The sequence below is a fragment of the Melopsittacus undulatus genome, chromosome 2 (genome assembly GCF_012275295.1).
Source record: "Melopsittacus undulatus isolate bMelUnd1 chromosome 2, bMelUnd1.mat.Z, whole genome shotgun sequence".
In the NCBI taxonomy this organism is placed as follows: Eukaryota; Metazoa; Chordata; class Aves; order Psittaciformes; family Psittaculidae; genus Melopsittacus; species Melopsittacus undulatus.
Genome location: NC_047528.1, coordinates 89,843,237 through 89,867,941, shown reverse-complemented (window position 1 = coordinate 89,867,941; position 24,705 = coordinate 89,843,237). Strand labels below are relative to the sequence as shown.

The 24,705-nt window shown below is 38.3% G+C and overlaps 1 protein-coding gene across 1 annotated transcript in view; it reads left to right on the top strand.

Annotated features, from left to right (window-relative positions):
- Positions 1–22,765, top strand: part of BACE2 (beta-secretase 2) — a 45,777-nt gene extending 23,012 nt beyond the window's left edge. The window contains exons 3-9 of the mRNA XM_031051253.2: positions 3,418–3,634; positions 5,202–5,330; positions 6,547–6,681; positions 9,825–9,926; positions 13,406–13,555; positions 14,703–14,871; positions 20,835–22,765. Of these exons, the coding sequence (XP_030907113.2) occupies positions 3,418–3,634; positions 5,202–5,330; positions 6,547–6,681; positions 9,825–9,926; positions 13,406–13,555; positions 14,703–14,871; positions 20,835–21,088 (1,156 nt within the window). The 3' untranslated portion in view covers positions 21,089–22,765. The remainder of the gene's footprint in view (positions 1–3,417; positions 3,635–5,201; positions 5,331–6,546; positions 6,682–9,824; positions 9,927–13,405; positions 13,556–14,702; positions 14,872–20,834) is intronic.
- The last annotated feature ends 1,940 nt before the right edge of the window (positions 22,766–24,705 follow it).

Below are 24,705 nucleotides of genomic sequence, written 5' to 3'. Positions count from 1 at the left end.
ACATACTCAGGTGTTAATGGAGATATTTCATGTTTAAGTCTGATATGACACAGCACTGGAAAGTACAGAATTTTTACTAGAAAGCAGTTTCTGCACTAGTGCAAAGTTCTACATGCCAGCTGTCCCCTTTCAAAGGCAGTGGCTAGAGGAAACTTAATTGCAAGGAATTAAAACCAAAAGCATTCATTCTCCCTTTTCTCTTGAATGATGTTATTTTGTCTGGGAGGGCAAGGCCTCTCTTGAAAGAAATTTAAACTATTAGAAACAATGACAACAGCAGAGGTTGTGTGTTGAGAAAGGTTGTGAAATTGCTTGAAGGTTACAGTCTCTTATCAAGTGTTCTCAGTGTACACTGTGTTTTCAGAACTTTACTATAAAGTTAATATTGCAACCTTGAAATTTAGGCCCTGAAGAGTTAAAGGGTGCTTTGTAAAATGATTCAAACTCAAGTCATTACAGTTCAAAGCAATTGCAATAGCAATTTCTCATTTGGGTTGGGTTGATGGAGTACTGCAGTCTGCTCAGAATAAAGTGCAGCCATTAACATGTTTGAACCTGGCTACACCATGCTTCTCCCATTTTAAATACCTTAAATAGATTTAAATAAATGTCATCTGGGAAGGATCCTGCCCCCCAGAAATCAGATGTTTCAAAAATGTTGTTTACAAGAAACCTCTGTAGGGTACCTAGTACAAGTCCCAAATGAGGCAGATCAGGTCAGCCACGGCAGAGTCCAGCCAAGTCTTGTAAACATTTAAGCGTGGAGAATCTGTGATCTTTGTGGGCAGAGCACTTTAGTGCTGTGCCACACTGTCCTTTGGAGGAAGTATTTCCTGTTATCCAGTGTGAACCTCACAATGTAAGTCATGTGTTGCCCCTCGTGTTATTGTCTGGCACTGCAGAGAAAGGTTTGGCTGTGTCATCTTGGTAACTGCCTATGAAGCTGCTGTAAACTGCTAAGAGAGGAGAGTTACCAGGCAGGACATGGAGAAGGGAATAGTGTCATTACAGCATCGTAACCTAGGAGGCCTTTTTCTGTGCTTCTGGCTAAGATACCCTCAGTCCTGCTGGAGGAGTTGAATTTCTTATTTTCTCATTACAGCCAAAACGGCTTGTTTGGAATTTTTTGTCCTGAGTGTTTCTTTTAAAACATTTGTCCCATGAATTAGAACAAGTCTCTAGGTTTGACCTCGAAAGAAGTTTCCTTCTTTTATGTCAGTGAGGTGGAAAACTATGTGCTGTTTACAATCAAGAAGATGAAGTAGGAAGAGGTTTTGAGAAACAGAATGTAATCTACTGACACAAGGATTATGTGATATCCCTTCTCACATTAGGAATTTTGCTCTATGAAGGAAGTAATAAGGCCTTCTCATCAATATAGCATTTGTGTGCTTTACAAATGAGATGAGTATCCTCATACACATTTCTATGGTGGGAAAGCTGAGGCACAGAAGTTGAGGAAGTGACTTGTCCTCCATTTCGACCCAAAAGTTCAGCGGCAATGCTAGAAAAGAAACCCAGTGGTTCTGTGTCCTGGTCACAGCTCAGTCCACCACACTGTTACAATTTACAGAAGAAGAGCTATGAGTTGCTGCTGTTGCTAGTCATGCAGTGTCTATATTTGCACTTTTTCTTTGCTTTATTCTCCCAGCTCTCAATTGTCTCTCTGATTTAAGATGTTTCCTCTTCTGTTGCACAGCCAGACACTTTTCTACATGAAGAACCTTGTATTTACTCTTCTTTTTCCTGCCCCTTCCTCCCTTTTTTCATGCCACAAATTATTCAGACTTCATTTTGATTTATCAAATCTATAGCCAGTAGCACAGTGGTGTTCTGAAGGCCCTGCCTGAGCAGAGATGTACCTTTGTCTAAGTGTCAGACAAATGTAGAATTACACAGAAAGGTAAAACAGCATTAGAAGACCAGATACAGGTAGTAACAGTATCTCTGGAATTTGTGCTTTTCAAAATGTAATCTGTGGGGCCTATTATTTAATGTATTTCTGGTGTCTTGGGTGTTGCAAACTACTCAGCCCTGAAGACCCTTGAAGGGTTAGATGTTGGGAGCATCAAAAACTGCTTAGGGTATATCCTGGCCTCTGACTACTCCCTCGCTCCCTAGGTAAGAGGAGGATCAGTTGCATGGGCTATTATATAGCAAATTGTTCCTCAAGATTAAGAGTCTGCTTGAATGGATGGTTGCTGTCTGCATTGCCATCTAAAGGTTGTTCCACATAACAGACAAAATCACACCACCTTCACTCAGGTGAGCTCAGATACAGGGGGCTCTGAAGACACTTAATGCGGCTGTTTCTGTCAGAGCATCTGTTAGATAAAGCTGGGTTGATAAAAATGCCCACACTAGATGAACCACCTCCAGTTTCTGTTGTTTTACAAACATGTAAAAGTGGTGTTATGAAATTGTTTTACACTTGCCTTTCCTTTTTTTTTTTTAATTTACTTTAAAAAAAAGTTGTCAAGTTAAAAGTTTGTCCAGATGAACCGAGAATGATCATCCGTCTCTTCAGAAAGGGAAGCTGTATGCTGAGGAATGGGACCAAACTAAATGGTGAGGGATCTAGAGCACCTGTAGCTCTTGAGCAGTGATGTAGGTGGAAGAAGATTACTGTATTTATACTACAGTATTTTAAAATTACATATCTATTGAGGTTGTTTCTTAATGTTTTTGTTAATCCTTCTCAACAGGATTTTTTCCTTTCTTTGCTTCCCATACTTAACTGCTCCTTTGCCTTCTCTGCCCTGGTCTGGAAGGAACTCCTTCCTTTCCTGCTCCAAGTCAGTAAATAATTTGTTACTAATATCCAAGTCTACCTACTTCCTGATAGATAGGCCAAACTGCAGATTTAGAAAACCTGTGTCTTACTGCTAATACTCACAATAATATTCCAATTTATCCAAAATTGATTTTTTAATAACATTAATGAGGTATTAGTCTACAGCTATTCAGTTAGCTTGGCATTTCAATTTTAGACTTAAATTCAGAAGCTTTTAATTTCCTAGCACCACTTAATACATTCTGTCTCCAATTAAAGAGTATTGCTCCTATTGTGATGGACCAGTCTGAGTCAGGGCCATATTGCATAGGGTAGCATAATAATACCGTGTTGTTGCATTAGCTAGCATAATACCTTGGATTTAAAAAAAAAAAAAAAGAAAAGAAAAAGACACACATTGTGAAGATTTGAGTCATTGATAGCTTCAGAATAAAATGAGGGCCTCAAGATTTTTTCTTTCTCCTTTTTACCACTACAATGCATACCCCTTCTTCTGTGAGTATATGTGATTGACTTTGCAGACTTCATTTTTTCTCTCCTCTCTGGGAAAATTTGAGATTGAATATACTGTCTTGCATTGTAAATGAACAGCTTGTGCATAAGTGTATCTTTTGCTTTTAAAGGTCAAGTACATACAAATCTCAAGGGATTGATGTCACAGTTAAGTACAGTCAAGGAAGCTGGACTGGAGTGCTGGGTACAGATGTCATTACTATCCCAAAAGGAATCTATGGCAGCTACACCATCAACATTGCTACCATTCTTGAATCGGAGAACTTTTTCTTACCAGGCGTTAAATGGCATGGGATTCTTGGTCTTGCCTATGATGCCTTAGCCAAGGTAAATTATCCTTTCGCCAGCTATTGTCTTTCACAATGACAATAAATAGAAATCTAGCTATTAAAATAAATTGAGCAGATGATCTATCAGCATTAGACTCCTTCTTTCCAGCCACTCTTTTGTATGGAACCTTTGTGTTTGTTCCAGAAAGACTAAATTGGGAAGTGATGGTACTGCAGTCACATGTGAGGATTTTGGCTTCTGTGGTAATGAAGGTTCCAATTTCAGGTCCTGTGGAATGAATACGTTTTTACAGAGCTTGTAGTACGAGACTATGAGAGTAATGGATGCTGGCATGTGTTTGAAGGGTGTATATTAGGGCCCTGATGACCTCCCTCAAGACCTGTCAATGTACTGATGAACTTGCTTGGCAGAGCACCTGGCAGTTCTTTCTTAGACATTCTCCATTCACCAAGTAAAAGTTGAGATGGAAGGCATGTATATGGATAATTTCAGAACAAATATTATCTGTGATATTTTCATGAACATAGAACCAAGCACATCCCATTCTCAAGAAAATACAGGTAGAAGTTTAAAACCTAAAATTTATAGTCTTAACATTCATTACCTTGTAATCTAAAACTGCAAATGTGATTGGAATACTATGTTGTCATAGTTTTCAACCCATGCATAACTCTGAGAAATTCACCAACTGAGATATACCCAGTTAGAATAAATAATTCAGTACTGTCCACTGACTATGAAATGAAAATGCTTTATTCAAGAGGTATGTAATCATGGTATTGACTTATGCCATTTTGCTGTCATACACTGTCAACAGACAGACAAGAGCTGCTTCTGAAACTCAGGTTTGGGTAAATAGTGCATTCAAGGCATTTATTTTTCCCTTCTTCCAAAGACTTAAGTGTTGTTGGCTTCTGAGGCTGCTCTGTGCTTTTTGCAGTAAGAGCACTTGGCACCTCTCAAGCTAGCCAGGATCTCTGCCTATCATGAGATGTACCTATGTGGAAGTCAGAATTATAATGAAACTGCAGTGCTCTAGTAACTGCAAAGGAAAGCATGACATGAAATGTAGGAAAGAACCTAATGGCTAGTAATCAGCTGAAGTGAGTGTTCCTGGGTATAAAGTTCTTAAAGAAGAGAAAGAAAGGGCCACTAAATTCAAAGTTCATTAGAATTAAACTATGCTTAAAAACTGAAAATTCTGCCCTTTAACTGTGGAAAGGTGTGAAGGGCAAACTACATTTGACTGTTCTAATAACCCAAAGCCTTCTCCAAACAGAAAGCATCAGTGAGAGTTTCTGCCTGAAACTGAAACTAGTATGTGAGTTTGAAAACTGCAATTGAAAAATAGTCGTGTGTCAGGGATTTCTATGACAGTGATCAAGAGTAAAAATGTTTTTAAAAACAACAGAAACAGAAAAATGACGGATGTTGGGGTTTTTTAATGACTTGTTATATCTAGAATTTTCATCACCTGGTTGCCAGAAATTCAGTTTACTTGAGAAAAGTGGTCTTGTTTGAATGATTTGCTTATTTCTACAAAGAAAAATTTTAATTAATACTTCTTCAATTCTTTTTTGTTTTGTTTTTCAACACCTTCAAGCCTTCAAGTTCTGTGGAGACATTCTTTGATTCTCTTGTGAGGCAGGCAAAGATCCCCAACATTTTCTCCTTGCAGATGTGTGGTGCTGGATTGCCTGTTTCTGGAAGTGGTACCAACGGAGGTAGTCTTGTGGGTATCTGTCAATCTGAGAGGGAAGATGCATCTTCGTTAATCTCTCTCCCTCTTTTCTATGACTATCCTACTTTCAAATTTAGTTTTTAAATGTGAAATATTTTAGATTTTTTTTAAGGAAAAGTTAAGCATTTAAGCAAAATTCAAGTGTCTATTTTCATTCTCCATTCTTATTTTCCTTTTCAAGTTTGAGTAAATTTCTGCATTTCAAGTTAAATTTTAGTAAAGAAAAACATAAATGTTATGGTCCTTCTGCAGGGCAGATTCTGCTACCTTTTTCAAACTGAGTAGTCCCTTACTCAGCTGCTCAGCTTGTTCAGTCTCACCAAAATGCTGCAGTACTTTTTTTACATGATGTGAAAAGGGGGAGAGGAGTCAAGGCTCTTTTCCTTTTTTGTAGACAACATGTTAAAGCAAAAAGTTTGAAGACCAGATTTTCTACTTACTGTTATTCTGGAAAGTCTTTCCATCAGTTTTAGGAGGACTGAGAATTGGCCATTGTTTATCTGGAATAGAGATTTGAATGCCTGTTCCCAAATTATGCTGAAATAAATATATCAGTGCATGAATTGATCACAAATAGTTATTTTGTAGTGAATCCATACACAGTAAATGTTAACAAACATGAGATAGATGAAGCCCAAGAGAGAACTGGCTTATGTTAGTTCAGTTCAATGTCTGATGGTCTGGTATGCTTCCAGTCAGCTTCAGTGTTCATTCTGATGGAAGCTAACAGTGACAGCAGTGATAGGATGGTCATATTCCATTTTGGTTGTGTGTAAGAAAAATGAAATGTTCTTGAATAATGTTAAGGTTTTTCTAATCTGATAAAGTGAATTTATGATGTGCAAGTTTAATATTCTGTCCCATTTTTATACATTGCCTAGATTAAACCACTGAAGATACTATTTTGATTTCAAACAGTGGAACTTTCATAATAGTCAGTGTGAACTTGTAGATGAATGCTGGTAATTTGGCCCAATGTAGGAATTCTGTTTGAAGCACGATCTGTGTAATGTCTAGATGTTTCATACCGCTTTATTATTGACAAAGAACTTGTCAGTAAAATCCTTACAAATGGTGCTAAGTTAAAATTTTGATGCCCTTTTTTGATGTATATCACAGTTGAATATTATGCTTTATTTGTGTGCTTACTCCAAATCTAGACATACAGGATTTTAAAGCATGGGAATTCCTTTCTCCTTTCCTTCAGGTTCTGGGTGGAATTGAACCAAGTCTGTACAAGGGAGATATCTGGTACACACCGATCAAAGAGGAGTGGTATTACCAGGTTGAAATTCTCAAACTGGAGGTTGGAGGACAGAACCTTGAACTGGACTGTAGAGAGGTATTTGCAGTTATGTGTTTCTCTCTAAGAAAAACACTTGATTGATCAGTTTTGACTTTGCAAGCAGGTGTGTATTGCAGTCTCCTCTGAGAATTAAGGCTGCATGGTAAATTTGAAAAGAAATGAATGAGCCATGTGAAATGCAGGATGTACATCAAGCATGCTAAAATTGCTTCAAAGAGGACTTTAAAGCCATTGGTGGTATTCTCAGTAAACTAAGAACTAAGCTACAGTTGTTAAGTGAACAGTCCACTGAAAATAAGGCTGCTGTGGTTTGGAAGGCCTCAGCCTCCTAGCTAGTTTCAGTTGTAACAGAGGTGTCATAATGCTGAAGATGGTGCATTAATTCCAGGAGACAGCAGACTTTAAACAGCTACCATGTATGGTTTTCTGTTACACAGCAAATAAGCTGAAGGGTTTTAAAGCAATTCTGGTCAAATAAAAAAGAGGGAAGATTTTGGACTGACTCCTGTAGAGATGTCTAAGCATGTAATTCACAGTGGCAGTGGACAGGTGTCAACCTGGGACACTTCCCAAAGGATCTCATTCTAGGCCTCCTTTTTTATTTTTGTAATCCACTTTTTATCGCTACAGCCTTGCCAGGTATTACTCCTGATGGGCATGTTTTCTGTTTTTATTAGGAATAAAGTTCTACTATCTCTGGATCAATCTAATGAGACTGTGTTTTTGCAAGTTTTATTCCAAAGCTGTTTCTTTTTTTTTTTTCTTTTTTCTGAAGGATATGTGCATATGTGTGTGTTTTATTTGTTTCCTACTGTTGCTCATTGCTATTCATGATTTTAGTTCTATAATTTTCATGTGCTGTTTTCATTAAACATCTTAATTTTATCTTGTGCTTGTTCTCTTAGTTGGAAATCATTGGGACATGATAATTCTAAAGTTTTTATTGTTCATATAAATTCATGGTAGAAACCTTATGTGTGCATAACTAATTCCATACAAAATACAAAACTCATATTGCCATATAAAATATTTAAAATGAGTCATACTGTCTTTCAACTTAATAAGCAAAACAAAGTCTATTTAAATGCCTCTATAAAGGAAAGCAAAACCACTGGTCCTCTAACATAAATGTTTATGTTTGCTTTTCTTTCTTACCTTAAGAAAGAGACAATATGTTTTTGAAGAGGAGCCCTCCTACTAATGGTTTAATACATGCAGTTTCCAGAAAACAACTTGCTTAAAAATCTAGGAGTGTTACAAAAACTTCCTGTTATTGTTGCTCTTGTCTAAGCCAAGGTTTGTTTTCACATTGTTTGCATTAGCACAGTATGCTAATCACTGGTACAGAAGGCATCATTCCTTTCTTGATCAAAGGAGGTCTTCCTGTAAAAATATAGAGGAAGAACAGTAAACTAGAGCTAGTACAATTAAAGTTTGGCTGGTTAGGGGCTTGCAGAGGATGCATAATTCACTGTATAGGATGATGAACTATATGCCCTCTCTCCTCTTAGATGTTTTCTAGGAAATGGAACATTTCTTTTAACCATCATCAGAGGCTACTCCTTTCCTTGCCAGGGAAAAGTAATCCCCTCGCTTCAATGCTGGGAATCTGTCCAGCATTACACTGCAGATGTGGCCTTGAGCTTTGCAGACCAGGGCTGAGAGAACTACTGAGCTGCCAGCAGTGCAGGCTGCACAGAGTGCCCTGTTAAACATTAACCACGAAGACTAAGAAGGCAAGTTGCTGCCTGCTGCAAGTATGCTGTACACAGCATGAAAATCCAGGTGCTCAGTCCCTAGATGAGCAATCGTGCTGCTCCAGGCATTTTGCATGGGTTTATGTTAGTGATGACCCTTTTGGCTGGACCTTCTACCAACTTTTTTTCCAGGGGTGGCTTTCTAGGACAATGGCAATTGCATATTTGAGGTACAGATCTGTTAAACTGGACTCCACAATGCCTTGATATTTCTCTCCACTCTTTAGAAGCATTCCTGTGTATTCTAAATGGTTTCCTGTTTGCTGTTCTTTCAGCTCTGCTTGGCAGCCTATAGCAGCTCTTTCAAAAAGCAGATATCTAAGTTAGTTACTTTTTTGTTTGTGGGTTTTATTTTCATCACTGTGCTAAAGATATTCTGTATGACTTGATAACATCTAAACCAAAGTATTTTAAATTTGCTTGCTGTTTAACCTCTTCCTAAAATGCCTATGCTCTATATTATTCTCTGTCTTATGATTATGTCATAAATATGTCACTGTTCAGTTATATTGATCCTACTGCCTAAGCTGGCAACAAAAGTAGTTAATTCAAACAGCTGTCACTGCTACTTGCTTCCCCTCCTCCCTCAGTTAATCACAGTTTTTAGGGAGTTCATGAAAAGAATATATACCTTTTAAAATGTTTATTCTTTGTTTGATGTATCTGAAATTGGCTGGAATATCCTCGTCTGAGGGTTTGGGTTTTAATAATGAAATGTTTGCTCAGGGTTTTTAGTGCCAATTTTGAGGCAGACAGATTGAAATTTCAAGGGGTTTTTATACATGGGTTTTTTTCCATGTTTTAGTGGTTTTCAGCAGTCAGGAGAGAAAGGTCTGGCACTTGGCATTTGTACTCTTGAGCCAGTATCAAGTGTGACTTGTAGTGAGGTATAATGCTCCCTGAGTATTCTTAAATTAGGTGTACCAACCATTAAAAGTAAGTTGCTGCATTGTGCTTAAACTAGAATGAGTTGTTTCCATTATGGAACAGACCTTGATTCAGGGCTTGGACATACTTGTAAGCTACATCAGCATGCTTAGCATCTGTCTGTACTAACCATGAGAGTTCTTCTGCCCAAAGCATAAGGGAAGTAAAGCAGATTAGCTCACAGCTCTGACAGGGGCTGGGATTTACTTCTTTTTACAGTAGTTTGGCTATTTGTGCTAGCTGTGGTAACACAGTAATTTTCGGAGTGGTGCAGATAAACTCAATCTTGTGTCTAGGCTGACCATATCCTGCTTTTGCTCTCAAAACTTCATTTGAATTCAAGCTATCAAGTAGAGAGAGCTGCCAATAGGTATGACATGTGGCTTTGGGAAGACAGCTACCAAAAAGGAACAGCTTTGTCATTGTTATGAAACAATGGAATCTGCATTACATAGCTACAGTGTGTAACTTCTTTAATTTTTTCACCCTCCCCAGTACAATGCTGATAAAGCGATAGTAGACAGTGGAACCACGCTCCTCCGTCTGCCCCAGAAAGTCTTCAGTGCAGTTGTGCAAGCAATAGCTCGTACATCCCTGGTAAGCTAATGTCATTCAATCTGCTCAAAATGTTAAATTACTATTAAATAATCACATCTTTGAAAGGAGTGTCATCTTTGCTATCTACCTTGTAAGTGATAGGGTTTTAACCTGGGGGGAGCAGAATCTTTCCTGATCTACTTCTATTAATAAGTGAGGAGCTGATGATAGTCTTAGGAAATGGAAAAGACAAAAGAGTATGTGATGATGGAAAGGGAGAAGGGAAAAGGGGGGTCCAAGTACAAAACAGAAATATGTGTATGGAAATGCATCAGAAATAGTGCAGAGATAAAATATTTTGTTCTAAGCATTTCAGAAACATGGCCATAATATCTGTTGCTCTAATTCAAAGAGTGCAAAAATCAGTCCTTTCATTCAAAATGGAGTGTTTATAAAGTGGAAGAACCTGCTATTGCAAGCAGTTTCTTTTCAATAATGCCTATTGTCGTATAGAATGGATGCCATTCATTAGGATTATTCATATCAAGAAAACTGCTTTTGACCTTCATTATTGAATTATTTATGTTTAAAGGCGTCTTTCTTTGGAAATAGAGTAGGCTTTAGAAGCAGGGCATGGAAATGGTGGATTTCTGTGAATGTAGAGTAACCAAAGCAGCATTTTGTGGTTAATAAAAACTATTCATAAATTTTGGTTGAATACTGTGAACAGCGCCAAGAAGGTTAAAGATTAAGAATAAATCCCAGATATTTCAGTGTGAACAATTTAAACATTTTTGTCATGGATTCACAATCAGACAGCAGTACTTGTTGCAAATCACAGGAAATACAGTAACTGGACTATTGTCTGGCTGCCCAAAAGACAGAATATTTGCCAGTATGCTGATAATTCAAGATTTAGATCCTTTTCCTACCTGATTGAGAGCAGAGATTTGGCATGAAGTGTTCTTCACTGCCTTTAGGTGTACAGTGTCTGATATAAATGTACTAGTTACCTTATGTAGCTCAACTTCCCTAGCTGAAAAGTTTTCTGTTTGCAAAGCACTTAAATATTGACTGAAACAATTTCAGTCAATGAGGGAGGAATTGTAAGAAGCCTACCCAAGATCTCTTGTAATGGCATCTTGTGGTAGGGCATCCTCCTGTGAAGTGGATCGCAGCGGTCCATACTCCTCTCTGGTCTTGGTCAGGACATTTGAACTAAGACCTTCCACATGACAAGTAAATAGTCAAGTGATCAATAAAGTATTAGAGGGAAACCACTCACTTGTTCTGCTTGACAGTTTCTGGTCGTTCTATTAAAAATGCATAAACTAGCTCTTCTCTTTTAGGGTTTCTTTTTAATCTCAAGGACCTTGCTGCTGTACCCATTTCCCTCCACACGCACAAAAAAGAAAAACCAGCTTTCACAGCTCTAAACAAAGGAGATAATCTATTCAATAAGAAAGCAGTTACAAGATGTAAGGATCAGATTCCAGCTGTGTAGAAGCAATGTCAAGAAAATGGATATTTTCAGTAATTGTACCATAGCATCACAACTGTACTTTTATCACTTTGTGCTTCTGTCAGGCTATGTACCACTGAAACATAAAATCATCTGCTGTAGTCAGACATACTTCTCTGACCACAGGTGAGCTAGGTTAACAAGTTCCTGCTCCTAGCAGCTTGTTATGAGCTTCCCAGCAAGATGTTATTGCCCCCTCAGGTATACTGGGATAAAGGAACGCTTCACATGCAGTTATCCAGCTCCGTTAAAATCCAAGGCTCTGAGCTTTATGCTCTTCGGTGGTGCAGATATTTTTTTAAACCTTACTTACTTGGACTGACATCTTTTAGGGAGAAGCTGTAGATGCAGTTTGATATTGGCAAATCTAATGGGTGGTGGTTTGGGTAGATGGGCAGAGGTGAGCCACAGAGGGATGGCATTTACTGCACCTCACTGAGCTGAAGTCAAAACAGCATGTCTGCTCATACAGGGTGAAACTTTAAAGTTAATAACTTGAAGAAAGGAAGGCTCTTATAAACCTAAAAACTTTATTTTAATAATCTTTTAGGTGTCATACAGCCAAATCCCTCCAATGCATTTCTTCAGCGTACAGAAATAAGGCAAAGAAATGCAATGTAATAAACAGTCTTCCTGGGAAATGCAAGTAGACACTTAACACAGAGCACTTTATGGGCTTGGTTTGTCCAGTGTGGGTGTTCCTATGCAGTTTCTTCAGATCACAAGCTCTGCTTTCCAAGAGAAAATTAAAAGAGAGAATAACTGTATTTTCAGCAGATGTGGTCTGGGATTTATCTGTGAGGGGCAGAGCATTCTCTCCTGTGCCAAGAGATGTACTTAAGCACACACTGAGAGCTAAGGGTAAACCCAGTCTGTATGTGAGATTAAGTCTCACTGTGTGCTTTCATGAATGTACACCTTCTGGCCCAAAACCAAGAAAGTACTAAGAGCCTAATGTTGTGCAAATATTTCATTAGCAGGTATGTGGGGTGGAGTGAATACTTGTGACCCGTTAAAATGCCATATAACTAATGTATAAGCTGATGTTTACAAAATAATCAGTATCATGGATAAATACAAATGAGGGGAGTGGAGAGGATCGATTCTATCTTTCTTCTTTCCCAAAGGGGAGGCTTTGGCTGTGCAGCATCAGAACAAGATACTGCCTTGGATGTTCCTTCATGTGGGAATGAGAACCAGCACAAAGTAATGCACTCATAAGGCAGGTTTTTCATCTGATCTGGCAGCAGATCAGCTTCAGGGAGCAGGAAAATCAGGCAAGACATTTGTCTTAGGCAAACAAGCTCTGTAGGGCTTTGCTTTTTGCTTTGTTAGTGATGTATTATATAATATATTAAAAACTACTGTTAATCTTATTTCAAGAGCATGTCAAGTTGTATTGGCAGTGAGTGGCAGGGCAGGAAAAGACAGAGGGATGTGTTTCTTTCCACTGAGTGTAGCAGACCTTGATTCCTCTAGATGCCAGGAAATTCTGGCTTAGCCCTTGGCTTCAAAACCCTAAAGCTGAGTAACAAGTTGTAGGTCTATGAGGAAGTAAGATGACTCCATTACATATTCATGGCTTTTGTATTTTGGTTTGTGTTTCTAAAAAATGTCTGCTGCTTCAAAACACTGGCATTTGTTCAGAGCTCTTCAGAGAAGAAGTAGCTGGGTAGTAAGAGCCTCTTGATGCTTTTCCTCTGTGGTACTGATTTTTCAGGGAGGTTCTACACGTCCATTGCAGAAGTGGAAGTAGTGAGACACAAATGGGGAGGGAAGGAAGAGCTAAACTTACTTTGCCTCTTTCCACTTCTTCCAAATCACAGTGGGTTATGACACACCTTGATTTGTGTGTTGGGTTTTTGCTTTGATCCTTAAAGAAAAAGCTCTTTGTAAGACTTGTGTGCATGCTTTAATTTCTCCATGGGAATTGAAGAAGTATCAAGCGGTGGTAGATATCATTTACAAAAATTTTATCAAAATATCTGTAATCTGTATGCATTTTTTTTTTTAATAGATACAAGAATTCTCTTCTGGTTTCTGGACTGGTTCACAGCTTGCATGCTGGGATAAAACTGAAAGACCCTGGTCCTTATTTCCCAAACTTTCTATATATCTAAGGGATGAAAACTCCAGTAGGTCATTTCGGATCTCTATCCTACCACAGGTCTCAACATTCTTTGTTTTTTCATTTATGCATTTATTTTTATTGTTATAAAGCACATCCTCTTAAAAAAAAATAGGAGCTATTTTTAGCCATAATAGAGAACTGTCTTATTGCATGCAAGGGAAATCTTTTAAAATGACTTTTTAAAAATCAGATTGTAAATAGGGAAGATAACATACTTGTCAAACCTAAAACAAAAACAGAAAACAGTTTCCCAGTGAGTATGCAGTCCATGTAGTTGGGAATGATTTTTTAAAATTATCAGGAAAAATAGGCAAGTTCTTGTTTTGTTTTCATGAGCTTTAACCATATAAAATGTGAGTACAGAATGTGTGTATTTTGTTTTGATCTTCTCATTTTGGGAAGCAAATTGATCTGGTTTCTGTGGCATTCATGTGATGTCTTCACCATTTTCCATAATTAGGTTTGCTTACCTTTTATTAATATTCCATCCCAGCTTTTAGAAAAAAAATTGTCACTTTTATTTTTCCTTTCTGGCTTCCATTCCTGGTATATGTTACATTACAGGCTAGTATCCTCTAATATTGGTAATACAGTCTTCTACCTCAGGGGATGGTCAGGAGCAGAGGGGAGAATGAACCTATTAATTAAGTGTATTTTTAACTTGAAATGTAGTAAAACCTTATGATAAGCTTTTTCTGTATTGATCATGTAGCTTGGCAATCTTTCATCTTCCCTGAGGGCAGAAGGGGTAAAATGTGACTTGAATTTATAAATCTAGTGCCTTGAAGCTGGCACTGAATGCTTTCTGAATCAATTCCATCCTGATAATCTTTTAAATAATAAAATTATTCTCTAATTTGAGCTCATATGCCAAATTCTTTCTCAGCTATCTTTCCCTTATGGAAAATACAATAAAAAGTGGTTCTTCTGAACTTGCTGTTGACCTCCACATAGTGACTGACTGTGTTCAAATTTAAGCTTAGAATCTGAGAGCTTTACATCTTACCTGCATGTAAGCTCTGACCAGTTTTAAGTCATATACAGAAATCTGCTTGCCCCAATTCATTCTCTATTTCCAGTGGAGTTTGAGTGCTTGAATACCAAAATCAAGAAGTCTGAACTTCTAAGTACTGTGTGGTGTTGCTTCTTACACTCTGTCATCTTTATTTTATTTTTTTAATAGCTTTATATTCAACCTATCCTTGGAATAGGAGAGACTTTACAGTGCTACCGATTTGGCATCTCTTCCTCCACAAATGCTCTAGTTATTGGTGCTACAGTCATGGAAGGCTTCTATGTAATATTTGACAGAGCCCAGAGGAGAGTGGGCTTTGCAGTGAGTCCATGTGCAGGTAAGAGAAATACAGTTCAGGACTTGGTGGGTGAGGAAACACCTGGTCTCTCAGAGAAAACCTTGACACTTATCTGATGGGGAAAAGTGTGATTACTCACGATGTGTGAAGGGTGTATTTTTGAGCAATTCCAAGTTACTCATATTTCAAGGGGAGAAAAGAAAAAGAAAAAGCTGTATTGCACACAAGTCTTTTGGCATGAAGTAAATCAGCCTCAACTCTGGGTATCTTAGCTGCATTATTCCCTCTGAGAGATCTTCTTTCTGAGATATCTGTCTCTGTGTGCAGTTTCCCCAACAGTTACAGGAGGCAAGTTCCTGCTTTTAATGCAGCTTCATTATTGTGTAGTTCCTGTTCTAATTTGCAGATAAATTAATTCTTCAACTAATTTTTTGAATGTGTAGTAAGGTACCTTACTTGCACTTTTCTTTTTAGTTTAAACTGTGCCTTTTCAGCCTCTCTTTCAGTAAGAAAGAGCTAAGATGAAAATGGGACTCAGGTAAAGACTTGTGGTATTTGTGTTGGTTCTAAACAAATAGTTTTCTCAGTGTAAGCACAAAGTCATTGATTTTTTAATTATCTGCTGAGGAAATGTGAAAAAGCACATTTTTTTATTATTTTAAAGTGCTGGTCAGTTTGTCTTTTCATGATTTCTCTTATCAAGTATAGTTAAAAACAGAAGTTTTGAGGTTTCCTCCCCTGCTGTTGAGACATTGCTTTGTCACTACAGGAACATGCAAGTGGGAGAGGAGGGAAGGGACATGAACCCATACCCAAGTTTCTGTCCTAGACAGAAATAGTGACACATGGAAAACATTGTATCATCTGAGATTTTCATGAGCAAAGGACTGCTCCTGACTGTGCTTCTTTAATCCCCAGTATTTATGTTAGAGAGGGTAAGGGCACTAAATAGTTGAATGCTTAATGCAACCTGGTAATTGAGGGGAAAAGAGGAGAGAGACAAGTAGCTGAGTTATAGCTCCAGGGCATTCTAAAAGGCTTTTATTATATTTTTTTTAATCTCTCCATTGTTAATGGGCTGAAAATTGTCATCTTTGAGCTTACTATGAAAGAAAATCTGGATATTGATGTGGACCTCTATGAGGTACCATGCAGCGATGAAAGAGACATCTTGAATGTGTCTGGAAGGAAAGTGTAACTAGACAAATACTACAAACCAGGTTTTCCTGCCTTTCATTTTTCCTTATGCTTTCTAACTGCAATTTCAGCAAGCTAGAGCTGCCTCTTGTCTCTGTCATGCTGCAACCATTAATGGAGAGAGGAGGGGGCGTTTTGACAGAACATACTGACCAATGGGCAGTCAGCAGGGACCACAAGTCAGCTGATACTCATAAGAATACTTTGACAGCACAGCTTTGTTAAGAGAAAGAACTGGTGAACCATAATAACACCTTATTGTTAATATTGCTACGTAAATGTGTAGAGTTTGACCATTCCAAGTAGCTCTGCCAACCGTGTGTAAAAAGGAAGACCTGAGCTTGCTGAGTAGAAATGAAATCTGAATTCACATGAGCTTGGACACATAATAATACCCAGCTGGTGCTAGAAGGCATTTCCTCCTTATTTCTTTGTCCATGTTTCATGCATATGTCTAACCTAGCATCATGGGAGCTTGGTGTCTTGAGAAATCAGATGACACAAGCCACTGACTGAGACAAGATACACTGATTTGTCAGACTCCACTCACGGGGCAGATGACATTTTGCGGGATATGCCAGTTGATTTGAATTCATTCCAACACAGCTTGTGATTTCCGTATTTGACGCTGCTTTCATCAGAAAACCACAACTGTGAGTGTCTAGCAGTCACTGCAGTGTGAGGGATTAAGCTGCCTAACTGGCTTCCTGTGGAGGCCAGCTATGTCCTTCATAGCAACTATATTAATGTAATTTATTTGGAGCCTTTTAGTCTGTTTGTGGACATAAATTAAATTGAATGACTGGTGACACAGATTTTCAGAAATATTGAAATATAGAAGTCCATTTGGTGTGGCTTTGCAATGACCTATGTTTTCTTGTTTACAATAGAGGGTTAACACTAAATTTAAGCCCATGTTATTTATAAGATGTTAAACAGGTGTGTGTTGAATATAAAAATGAGGGGAATAGGACTAAAGGCTTTAACATCATTGAACTTTCTGTTGAGACTTGACTAGACGTGAAAACTGGCTTATTCTGCAATACTTGCACTGTTTTCATTCTCCAGGATGTACCAAGAGTTAGGAGAGTTAGATTCCTGCAGGAGGCTATTCTGTTATAGCAGGAAAAGAAATTTGCTTTTTCCTCAATATGGGAAGCCCTTGAAGACTTAATTCTGCCCATTACTAATTTCAGATTGTTTCGAGATGCCTGCTGATTATTTCAGGGATAACTTACTATTTACGGGATGACTAGAAAAGGCTTGCATCAGGTTCCTTCTTGAGACAATATGTTCAGATCAACTAGGTAGTATTGGTGAAGTGACCTAATGGTTCCTTGGCATCAAGCACAATTAGATGTCTAGTATTTCTGCAGTAAGTGAGAAGATCCTAAGAGCAGCACTTAGATGGTTTGTAGGAAAGAAGTGCACCAAAAACTCTAATCTACATTAAACTGTGATGAGGCAGAATGCACCCAGATTTGTGGGCACTGAACTTGGGAGAATGGATGGCATGATGAGTAGCAGAGCTTTGGTCCAGAAAGACCTTGGTAACCTGGAGGACTGGGCAGCAGAAACCTCAAGTTTCAGTGAACAGAAGTGCAAACGTTCTGTGCTTCAAGCAAAAAAACAGCATTCATGGGTACAGTCTGGGAAGGGACTGGCTGAATAGCAGCCTTGCGGAAGAACAGCTAGGTATTATAGTGAGCCCTAAATTGAATGCAAGCCAAGACTGAGTGCAAGTGAAACTACATAACAAAGGGCAACACCCACCAGTTACATTCAGGAAGGTTCAAGTTGGACACGAGGAATTTCTTCTTCACCAGGAAGGTGGCACAGCACTGAGACAGGCTGCCCAGGGGGATCAGTGCATCTCTATCCTCAGGGTTTTACCAGACCTGGCTGGATAAAGCTGCAAGTGACCTGATCTATTGATGGTGACAGTCCTGCTTGGAGTAAGAGGCTGGACTAGGTGACCTTCAGGGGACCCTTCCAAGCCACAATTTACAATTTTATGATGAATTTGATCTAATTTCAGGTTTGCTTCCTTTCCAAACCACCCAAGATGTTGAGTGTGTTAAAATTCTACACAAATGTCATAAACCAGCATTTTCCAGAGGTGCCATTTTTGTCCTGTAATCATCAATAATGAAAAGCTTACTTATTCGACATCAAGAATTTATTGTAGGTAGCTACCAGATACTCTTGAAAAATATGCAGAAATACTCTAATTCATCTAGTGTGTAATAAGGTATGGGTGTGTGACTGTTAGTTTATGTTAAAGGCTTGTTTGAACAATTTAGGCAAATTTATTCTCTTTTGATTTCCTCTCACTTTCACTGGGGGTGGAAGACAGTGAGGGAAAACTTTTTGTTTTGGACGGAAGAAAGCAGAGGCTGTGCTGCTATCAAGTATTCTCAAAATGTAATTTAAAATGTTGGCCACTATGGCAACAGTTTTGTATTGCCTTTTTTAACAGGAGTAATTGTTGCACTCAAGCCAAATAATGAGTAATTAGGGATTGTATATTTTCAAAGCTGTCTCCAACATGGAAAATTACGCTGCTTTTTTCAGTTCTTCAAAACACTAAATTCCTAGGTAGTAGTAGTTATACCTTGCATTTCACATTAGTATTATATGTTGTTTAGCTTGGTTTTGCTGCAGAACTTCATAAAGACAGATTAAATGGTGCAAGGGGGTGAGATGTCCAGAAAAAAACAATTACATGGTAGACAAGTTGCAGTAGTGGGACTCTGAACAAAACTGATTTCTGCCACAGACATCCTAAGTAGTCTTTTACAAGTCTGTCCACTGCTGTGCAGCTCCCTTACCATATCTGTGTAACAGCCATGTCTTGACAAAGATAGGCTGACAGTGCAAGGTACATGGACCAGTTTATTGCCATCTGATGAGCTGAGATACTACATGTTTGGTATTGACCAGTATTATTACGGTGGTTGTGCATGCAGCCTCAGCTTTCACCCTCTCCACTCCAGCAGCTTATTGCTGCTAAGGGAGTCTTCCTATGCTTGCAGCTGGAGAAGGGGTTGGTTCAGATGAGCAATTCTACAGAAAATTCCTTGTTTGAGCATTCTGTTTGCTATGAAAGGTTGGTTTCTGTCTAATCAGTGAGTTGCCCTGACTGTCCTTGCAGCCAACCAGTTGCTAGCACCAGCACAAGAGGCACTGAGGGGACAAAACTGAGGGCATGCAGGATTGTCTCTTTCAGCAGCAGCCTGCAATTAACTTGAATTAAGTCTCTTAATTTTAATAAGACTTAAAGCTTAAAGTAATATGAGGTGTTAGGAGGCCAGAGACTGAATACCAGCTAAAATCTCTCCCAGTAAATTGCAGATAGAGCAGCCCACCTATTCTGCATTTGTTTCTCCACAAAAAAATCTTAAAGACCACCTTCCTACTTTTCCAAAACACAGATTTCCCTCTTCCTTCTAAAGGGTATTTTATACTAAACTCTTTAAACATGCTTTCAGGAGTCATGTCTAAGATATGTGTAAATAAGAAACACTGTTTTCAGCAGGCAGGATCACTTAGGATTTGGGAAGAATTTGTCTGTGTATAAAATAAACAAGAAATGAAGCAGGAAGGTTAAAACTGAGGCCTTTATAAGAAATACACAAATGTGTCTTGAAGTATCTGATCAGAGAAGTGAATTACAACTGTTTGGAAGGCTAGTTAAAATACACAGACAGTACTAACTTCAGACTGCTAGTTGCCCCAAGCAAGCTAAAAAGTACTCATCTTTCCTTGGCCACACACCTGCAGATATGAAGTGCTCTAAATTTTTGTTGCCCTAGGCAACTCACTTGCTCTGCCTTTACAATACAGGTAGCCCTGTCCACAACTCGGGTGAACTTTGCTGCTCTTGCCACGGTTACTGTGACAACCATGAGCAGCATAACTCTTTTTAGCAGATACTGGTTTAACACGTAGGGGAATGTGATGGCAAGGAAACAAGTCACACAGCCTTGTTACCGAGGTGGGTGGCTGTTCAAGAACGGAGCAGCCAAGGGACTCCTTCATGCTTTTTGCCTTAGCTTTGTCATCTCCATTTTTTGAGCTGCTATGTTAGCTTTTCCCTCCCTGCCCAACAGCGCTGCTCCTTCATGTCCCAGCTCTTCAGTCCTGACACTGACCTTTTTCTCCACTGTTCCCCTTTTCTGGACAGCCTTCACCCAGCTCTTCTGCCTCACTTCCTCTTCCTTCTGAATTTTCACCTCCACTCCCAAGAGTATCTGTGCTGCTTTCCACCCTGCACCTTGTGTTTAGGATACAGCCCTTTAAGGTATCTGTGAAGCTAATGAACCTGCATGCTGCTCCCTAAGACCCTAGTAGATAGCAGACCCAGAAGATGTAAGAATCATCTGAGGTACTCCTCCAGTTGTTTCGAATGCTGGAAATAAACTGCCCAGGACCTGATCTACTTCAGTATAGATGTTGTAGGATTTTTAAGCTTTGTTAAACTGACATTTCTGAAAGGTTAGTCCAGGGACAAAAGGTGAATCAGTGGCTTGGGCTTTAACTTTGTCTGCAAGAGATCTGATTTAACTGTCTGTTCTCTCATTGACATTCTGGGTAGACATGGGAGTGTCATGGTCTCCTTGTGCTTCAGATTCCCATTTTATAAACATGGGCTACTAGCATTTTTATTGAAATGAGAAATATAAGAAAACATGAGATGTAGAATAATGGAGGGAGAGAGATATATAGGTATTTAGGCTAGATCTCATTATTTGCTTTTAAATGGTATCTGTAGACTTCATGTTTTCCTTTTTGTAATTTCTCAGAAGTTGATGGCTCGCCAGTATCTGAGATTGAAGGCCCTTTCACAACAGCAGATGTTGCAAGCAACTGTGTTTCGAACGTTTCTTTCCATGAACCGGTGTTATGGATTGCTTCCTATGCTCTGATGAGCCTGTGTGGAATTATCCTCCTTATATTGATCATTCTGCTGCTTATTCCACCACGGTGCCAGCATCGCTACACTGACAATGACGTGGTCAATGACGAATCCTCCTTAGTGCGTCATCGCTGGAAATGAGAACTTGATCGTCAAATCTGGGACTTAAACAGAATGAAAAAACAAAGTACTTTGCCAAGGGGAAGAAGCCAATGCCTCAGTTCTTTTTACATTCACTGCAAATTGCTGTTGAAATCCAGCCAAATAGCCTGCATTATAACTTTTTAAACTTTATTTCCTAACACTGATTCTGAACCAAAGCACTGTTAACCACCACTTAAGTGCTACGGTACTGAATTTGCTACTGCAGTAAAATGAGCCTTAGTGCTCACAATAGTACCTTCTTTTTTTTTTATAAAAAAAAAAGAAAAACCACACACCATGCTGTTCTTCCACTGTCCATCCCTCTCACAAAAAAAGAGCTGTCAGTATTTTCTAACTAATCAAGCCCTGACTGTAGAAAAAGAGAAAAAACGTAATAATCTTTCTTATTAATTGCATTAAATGAATACTGCTTTATGTTTACATCAATTCATTTTGAAACTGTGCTTATGGTGTGGGGAGGGAGAAAGGCCAGACTTAAGCAGCAGAGGAAAGCAAAAGAAGTCAGGAAGAAATGTTGGTCTGTGTTTTTTTTTCCTCAAGATCACTGCTGCCACTTGAGAGGGTCGCCCTTCCTGAGTGTCATTACAAAATAGTTTGAGGAGGTGAAAACTGGGGAACAAACCTGTTCAGCCTTAGTGTAAAACAAGACTACCTCTCTTAATTTACAAGGATGATACCACTGGTAAGCCTGTGGCTTAGAACTGGTCTTGAAGCACAAGATGCTCCATACAACCAAATGCAACTCCTTGGCTTTGAAGTAGTGGATTTTATAAAAATTAACACTTCATGACTTTCCGCTTCAGTGCACAAAAGAAAACCCTCTCAGTTTTCCCCCTGATGTGAGGTTTTGTGGGGTTGGTTGGGTTTTTTAGAGTTAAGGATGACTGATACTTAGAAAAGGCTGGTCTTCATATGTATTGGACAGATGATAAAGTTAAGGTCTGTGTTCTGCCATGTCTTTTGATATATCTGAAAACAAACATGGTAAAACTGAAAATAGTGGGAGAGAGCAGGAAAGAATGTACTTGACCAGACCTCCACTGTACAAGCACAAGTCTTAATGCCAAGGTCAGAACATGGTATTTTCTTTGCAAATAGGACAATTTTTCCTGTATCAAGTCAGTGAACATTGCAGGACCTCCATCTCTTTCCTATAACACTGGCATAGTGAGGTTGAAAGATAAACAATACAAGGTTGAGGGGTCCAGTGATAACTATTTGTTATCTGGTTTGGGGGCAAGGGAAAGGAATAAAAAAAAAATGGGAAAGAAATTCCTTTGCATTTCAATAGCAGAGCAGTTTGCATATCTGTGTGGGAAACAAGGAGAAAAAAAAAAAAAAAAGAAGCTTGGCTCTGAATCTGCCAGTCCCTTGCCTAGAAGATTTTCTGCCTATAGTCCCTTCAGTATGGCTTTTGATTCACACTGCCTCTGCATCTGACTGCATGGAATAAGCAAAGACTTCTTCTTTTCAGAAATGGTGCTTTTACAGAGGTGAACATAATGTGTGTGAAAATAAAGCACTCTTGGTTTTTATTAACTAAACTCATGTATTTCACTTCATAACTGGAAGTGCCTGTGGCTTTCTTTCCTTTTTAATTCTTGTACTTTGAAATTGCGTGGCTGAATACAGTAAAATGATAGGTGTCGTGATCCAATGTCTGAAAATTATTTCTCTTGGAATTAGGAGGAACTTTTGAGTTTGCCTTCTTCCTTTGCCTCTTAGTTTTTAAAAAGAAAAAAGATGAATTATAATAAATGTAACAAACTGTAGAGCTTAGGTATTTCTCTGTATTCTATTTTCCATGTTTCTTTTTTAATGTCTTATAATTAGAATTGTTAGTCCACTTTATAACAAAAAGAAGTTCCCTTGAGTTTTTCTTAAAGCAGTATAATTTGCTCTGAAAAGGCAGAGTGGTGTTTCCAATTCTGTGATTCGGCTCTTTATCCTCCTCCTGTGTTTGGTTTTACATATAACAAAAAATTTTAACATTGCATTCCTTCTTCTACAGTTTGTTAATATAAGTAATGCTTCTGTCACCTGTTTCAAACAGAAACACAGCGTGAATGTTTCTATTGGTACAGTGGTAAACAATGAGCCCTTTTTCAATTCAGAAAGTAGTAACATTTGTATGCTCTTCAAAATGTTTCTTATCTGCTTCCCTCTCCCTACCCCCTCTGATCTCCTTACCACAAAGAATACTAGGAAAGGTTCTTGGTATACTTTCTAATGGGAAGCAAGATTTATCCTGAGTTGATTAACAAAGTCCTTTCACTTGCTAGATTTTATATAAAGCCTTTCAGTTTTGCCCTTTCACTTTGAATGTCATTGGTCAAGACATTTCAATAGAAACACTTGAATTATGGGAGCAATAATCAAGTAGCACAAATGAAACAGTAATATATTCTTGAATTTCAAGGCATCCCTTGTTACTAAAATTTGGCTTTTAGTAAAAATGCTGTTAGCGACATCTGCTAGCAGCACGAACTTCATCTCAGCTTGTAAATTGATACTTACACTGGCAGATATTTAGGTGAGTATTGCTTTGTTGCTCTGGCAACAAGAAGAGCAATAGAAACCCTTGAGGGTTCATTTTTAGCCTACAGCACATTAAGAAAAATAATGCTCTCAGGCATTTTTCTATGAAAAATGAAATACAGTGACGAATTACAGTGTTACCAGTGTATCTTACTGGTGATCTCTTTACCTGATATATTTTTATTTAAAGAAGAGTGCTGGCAGGTATTTTGTGCTCCTCTTAACTAACTTCAGAAAGAAGATTAGACCATACCCAAAAAAAAAAAAAATAGAAAATAAAAACTCAGAGCATTAAGTAAAGATGGTGCTGGAAAATATTCTCTATTTATTATGAAAGACAGAATGCTCCAAATCACATCAGTCCATTCATTATATACGTATATATGTATCAATATTTCTTGCAGAACCAGCATTCTCCTAATGTTAATGTAATATCATGTACCATAAAAATGTCAGAGACTCTTAGGATGCAGCCTTTAAATAACTGATGCTATCAGTGCAATCGTTAGGAGTTTGAAGATCTGTGATTTGAGTTCAAGTAGTCAAACCTGAGTTCAGGTATGCAAATATGTTAGTTCTATCTCACTGCCTTCACAAGGTTTAGAAATATTACAATAGGCTTTTTGGCTCAATTTAAATGCTGAAGAAAATAGAAGAAAAAAAAAACTAAAAGCCTTTTTTTTCAGTCTCTGTAAAAGAAGTTAGGTAAAGGAGATTTTTCTGGTTTTAAGGTGAAAGAGCTGCAATTTAGGATTTGCATGCTGAATTAATCAAAATTGAATATATCAAGGCAGCATACTGTTCCAGTTCTCTGCTTTGATTCTGTGCAGGTTAACTAGTAATAATCACAGAGCCATCAGTTTTGGTATTTCTCATTAATGTAGCAGTTGCTTAACAACAGTAAACTCTTTATCAGCTAAAGTATGGGTATTCTGCCCAGTTACTTGCAGTGTGTTGGCTGCCTGTGTTTGACTGAAGGATGAGCTGTTTCTATACTAAGCTTTTCATTTAAATATGAAAAGGTTTATGAGAATTGCTTAACACAGCAAGTTTTC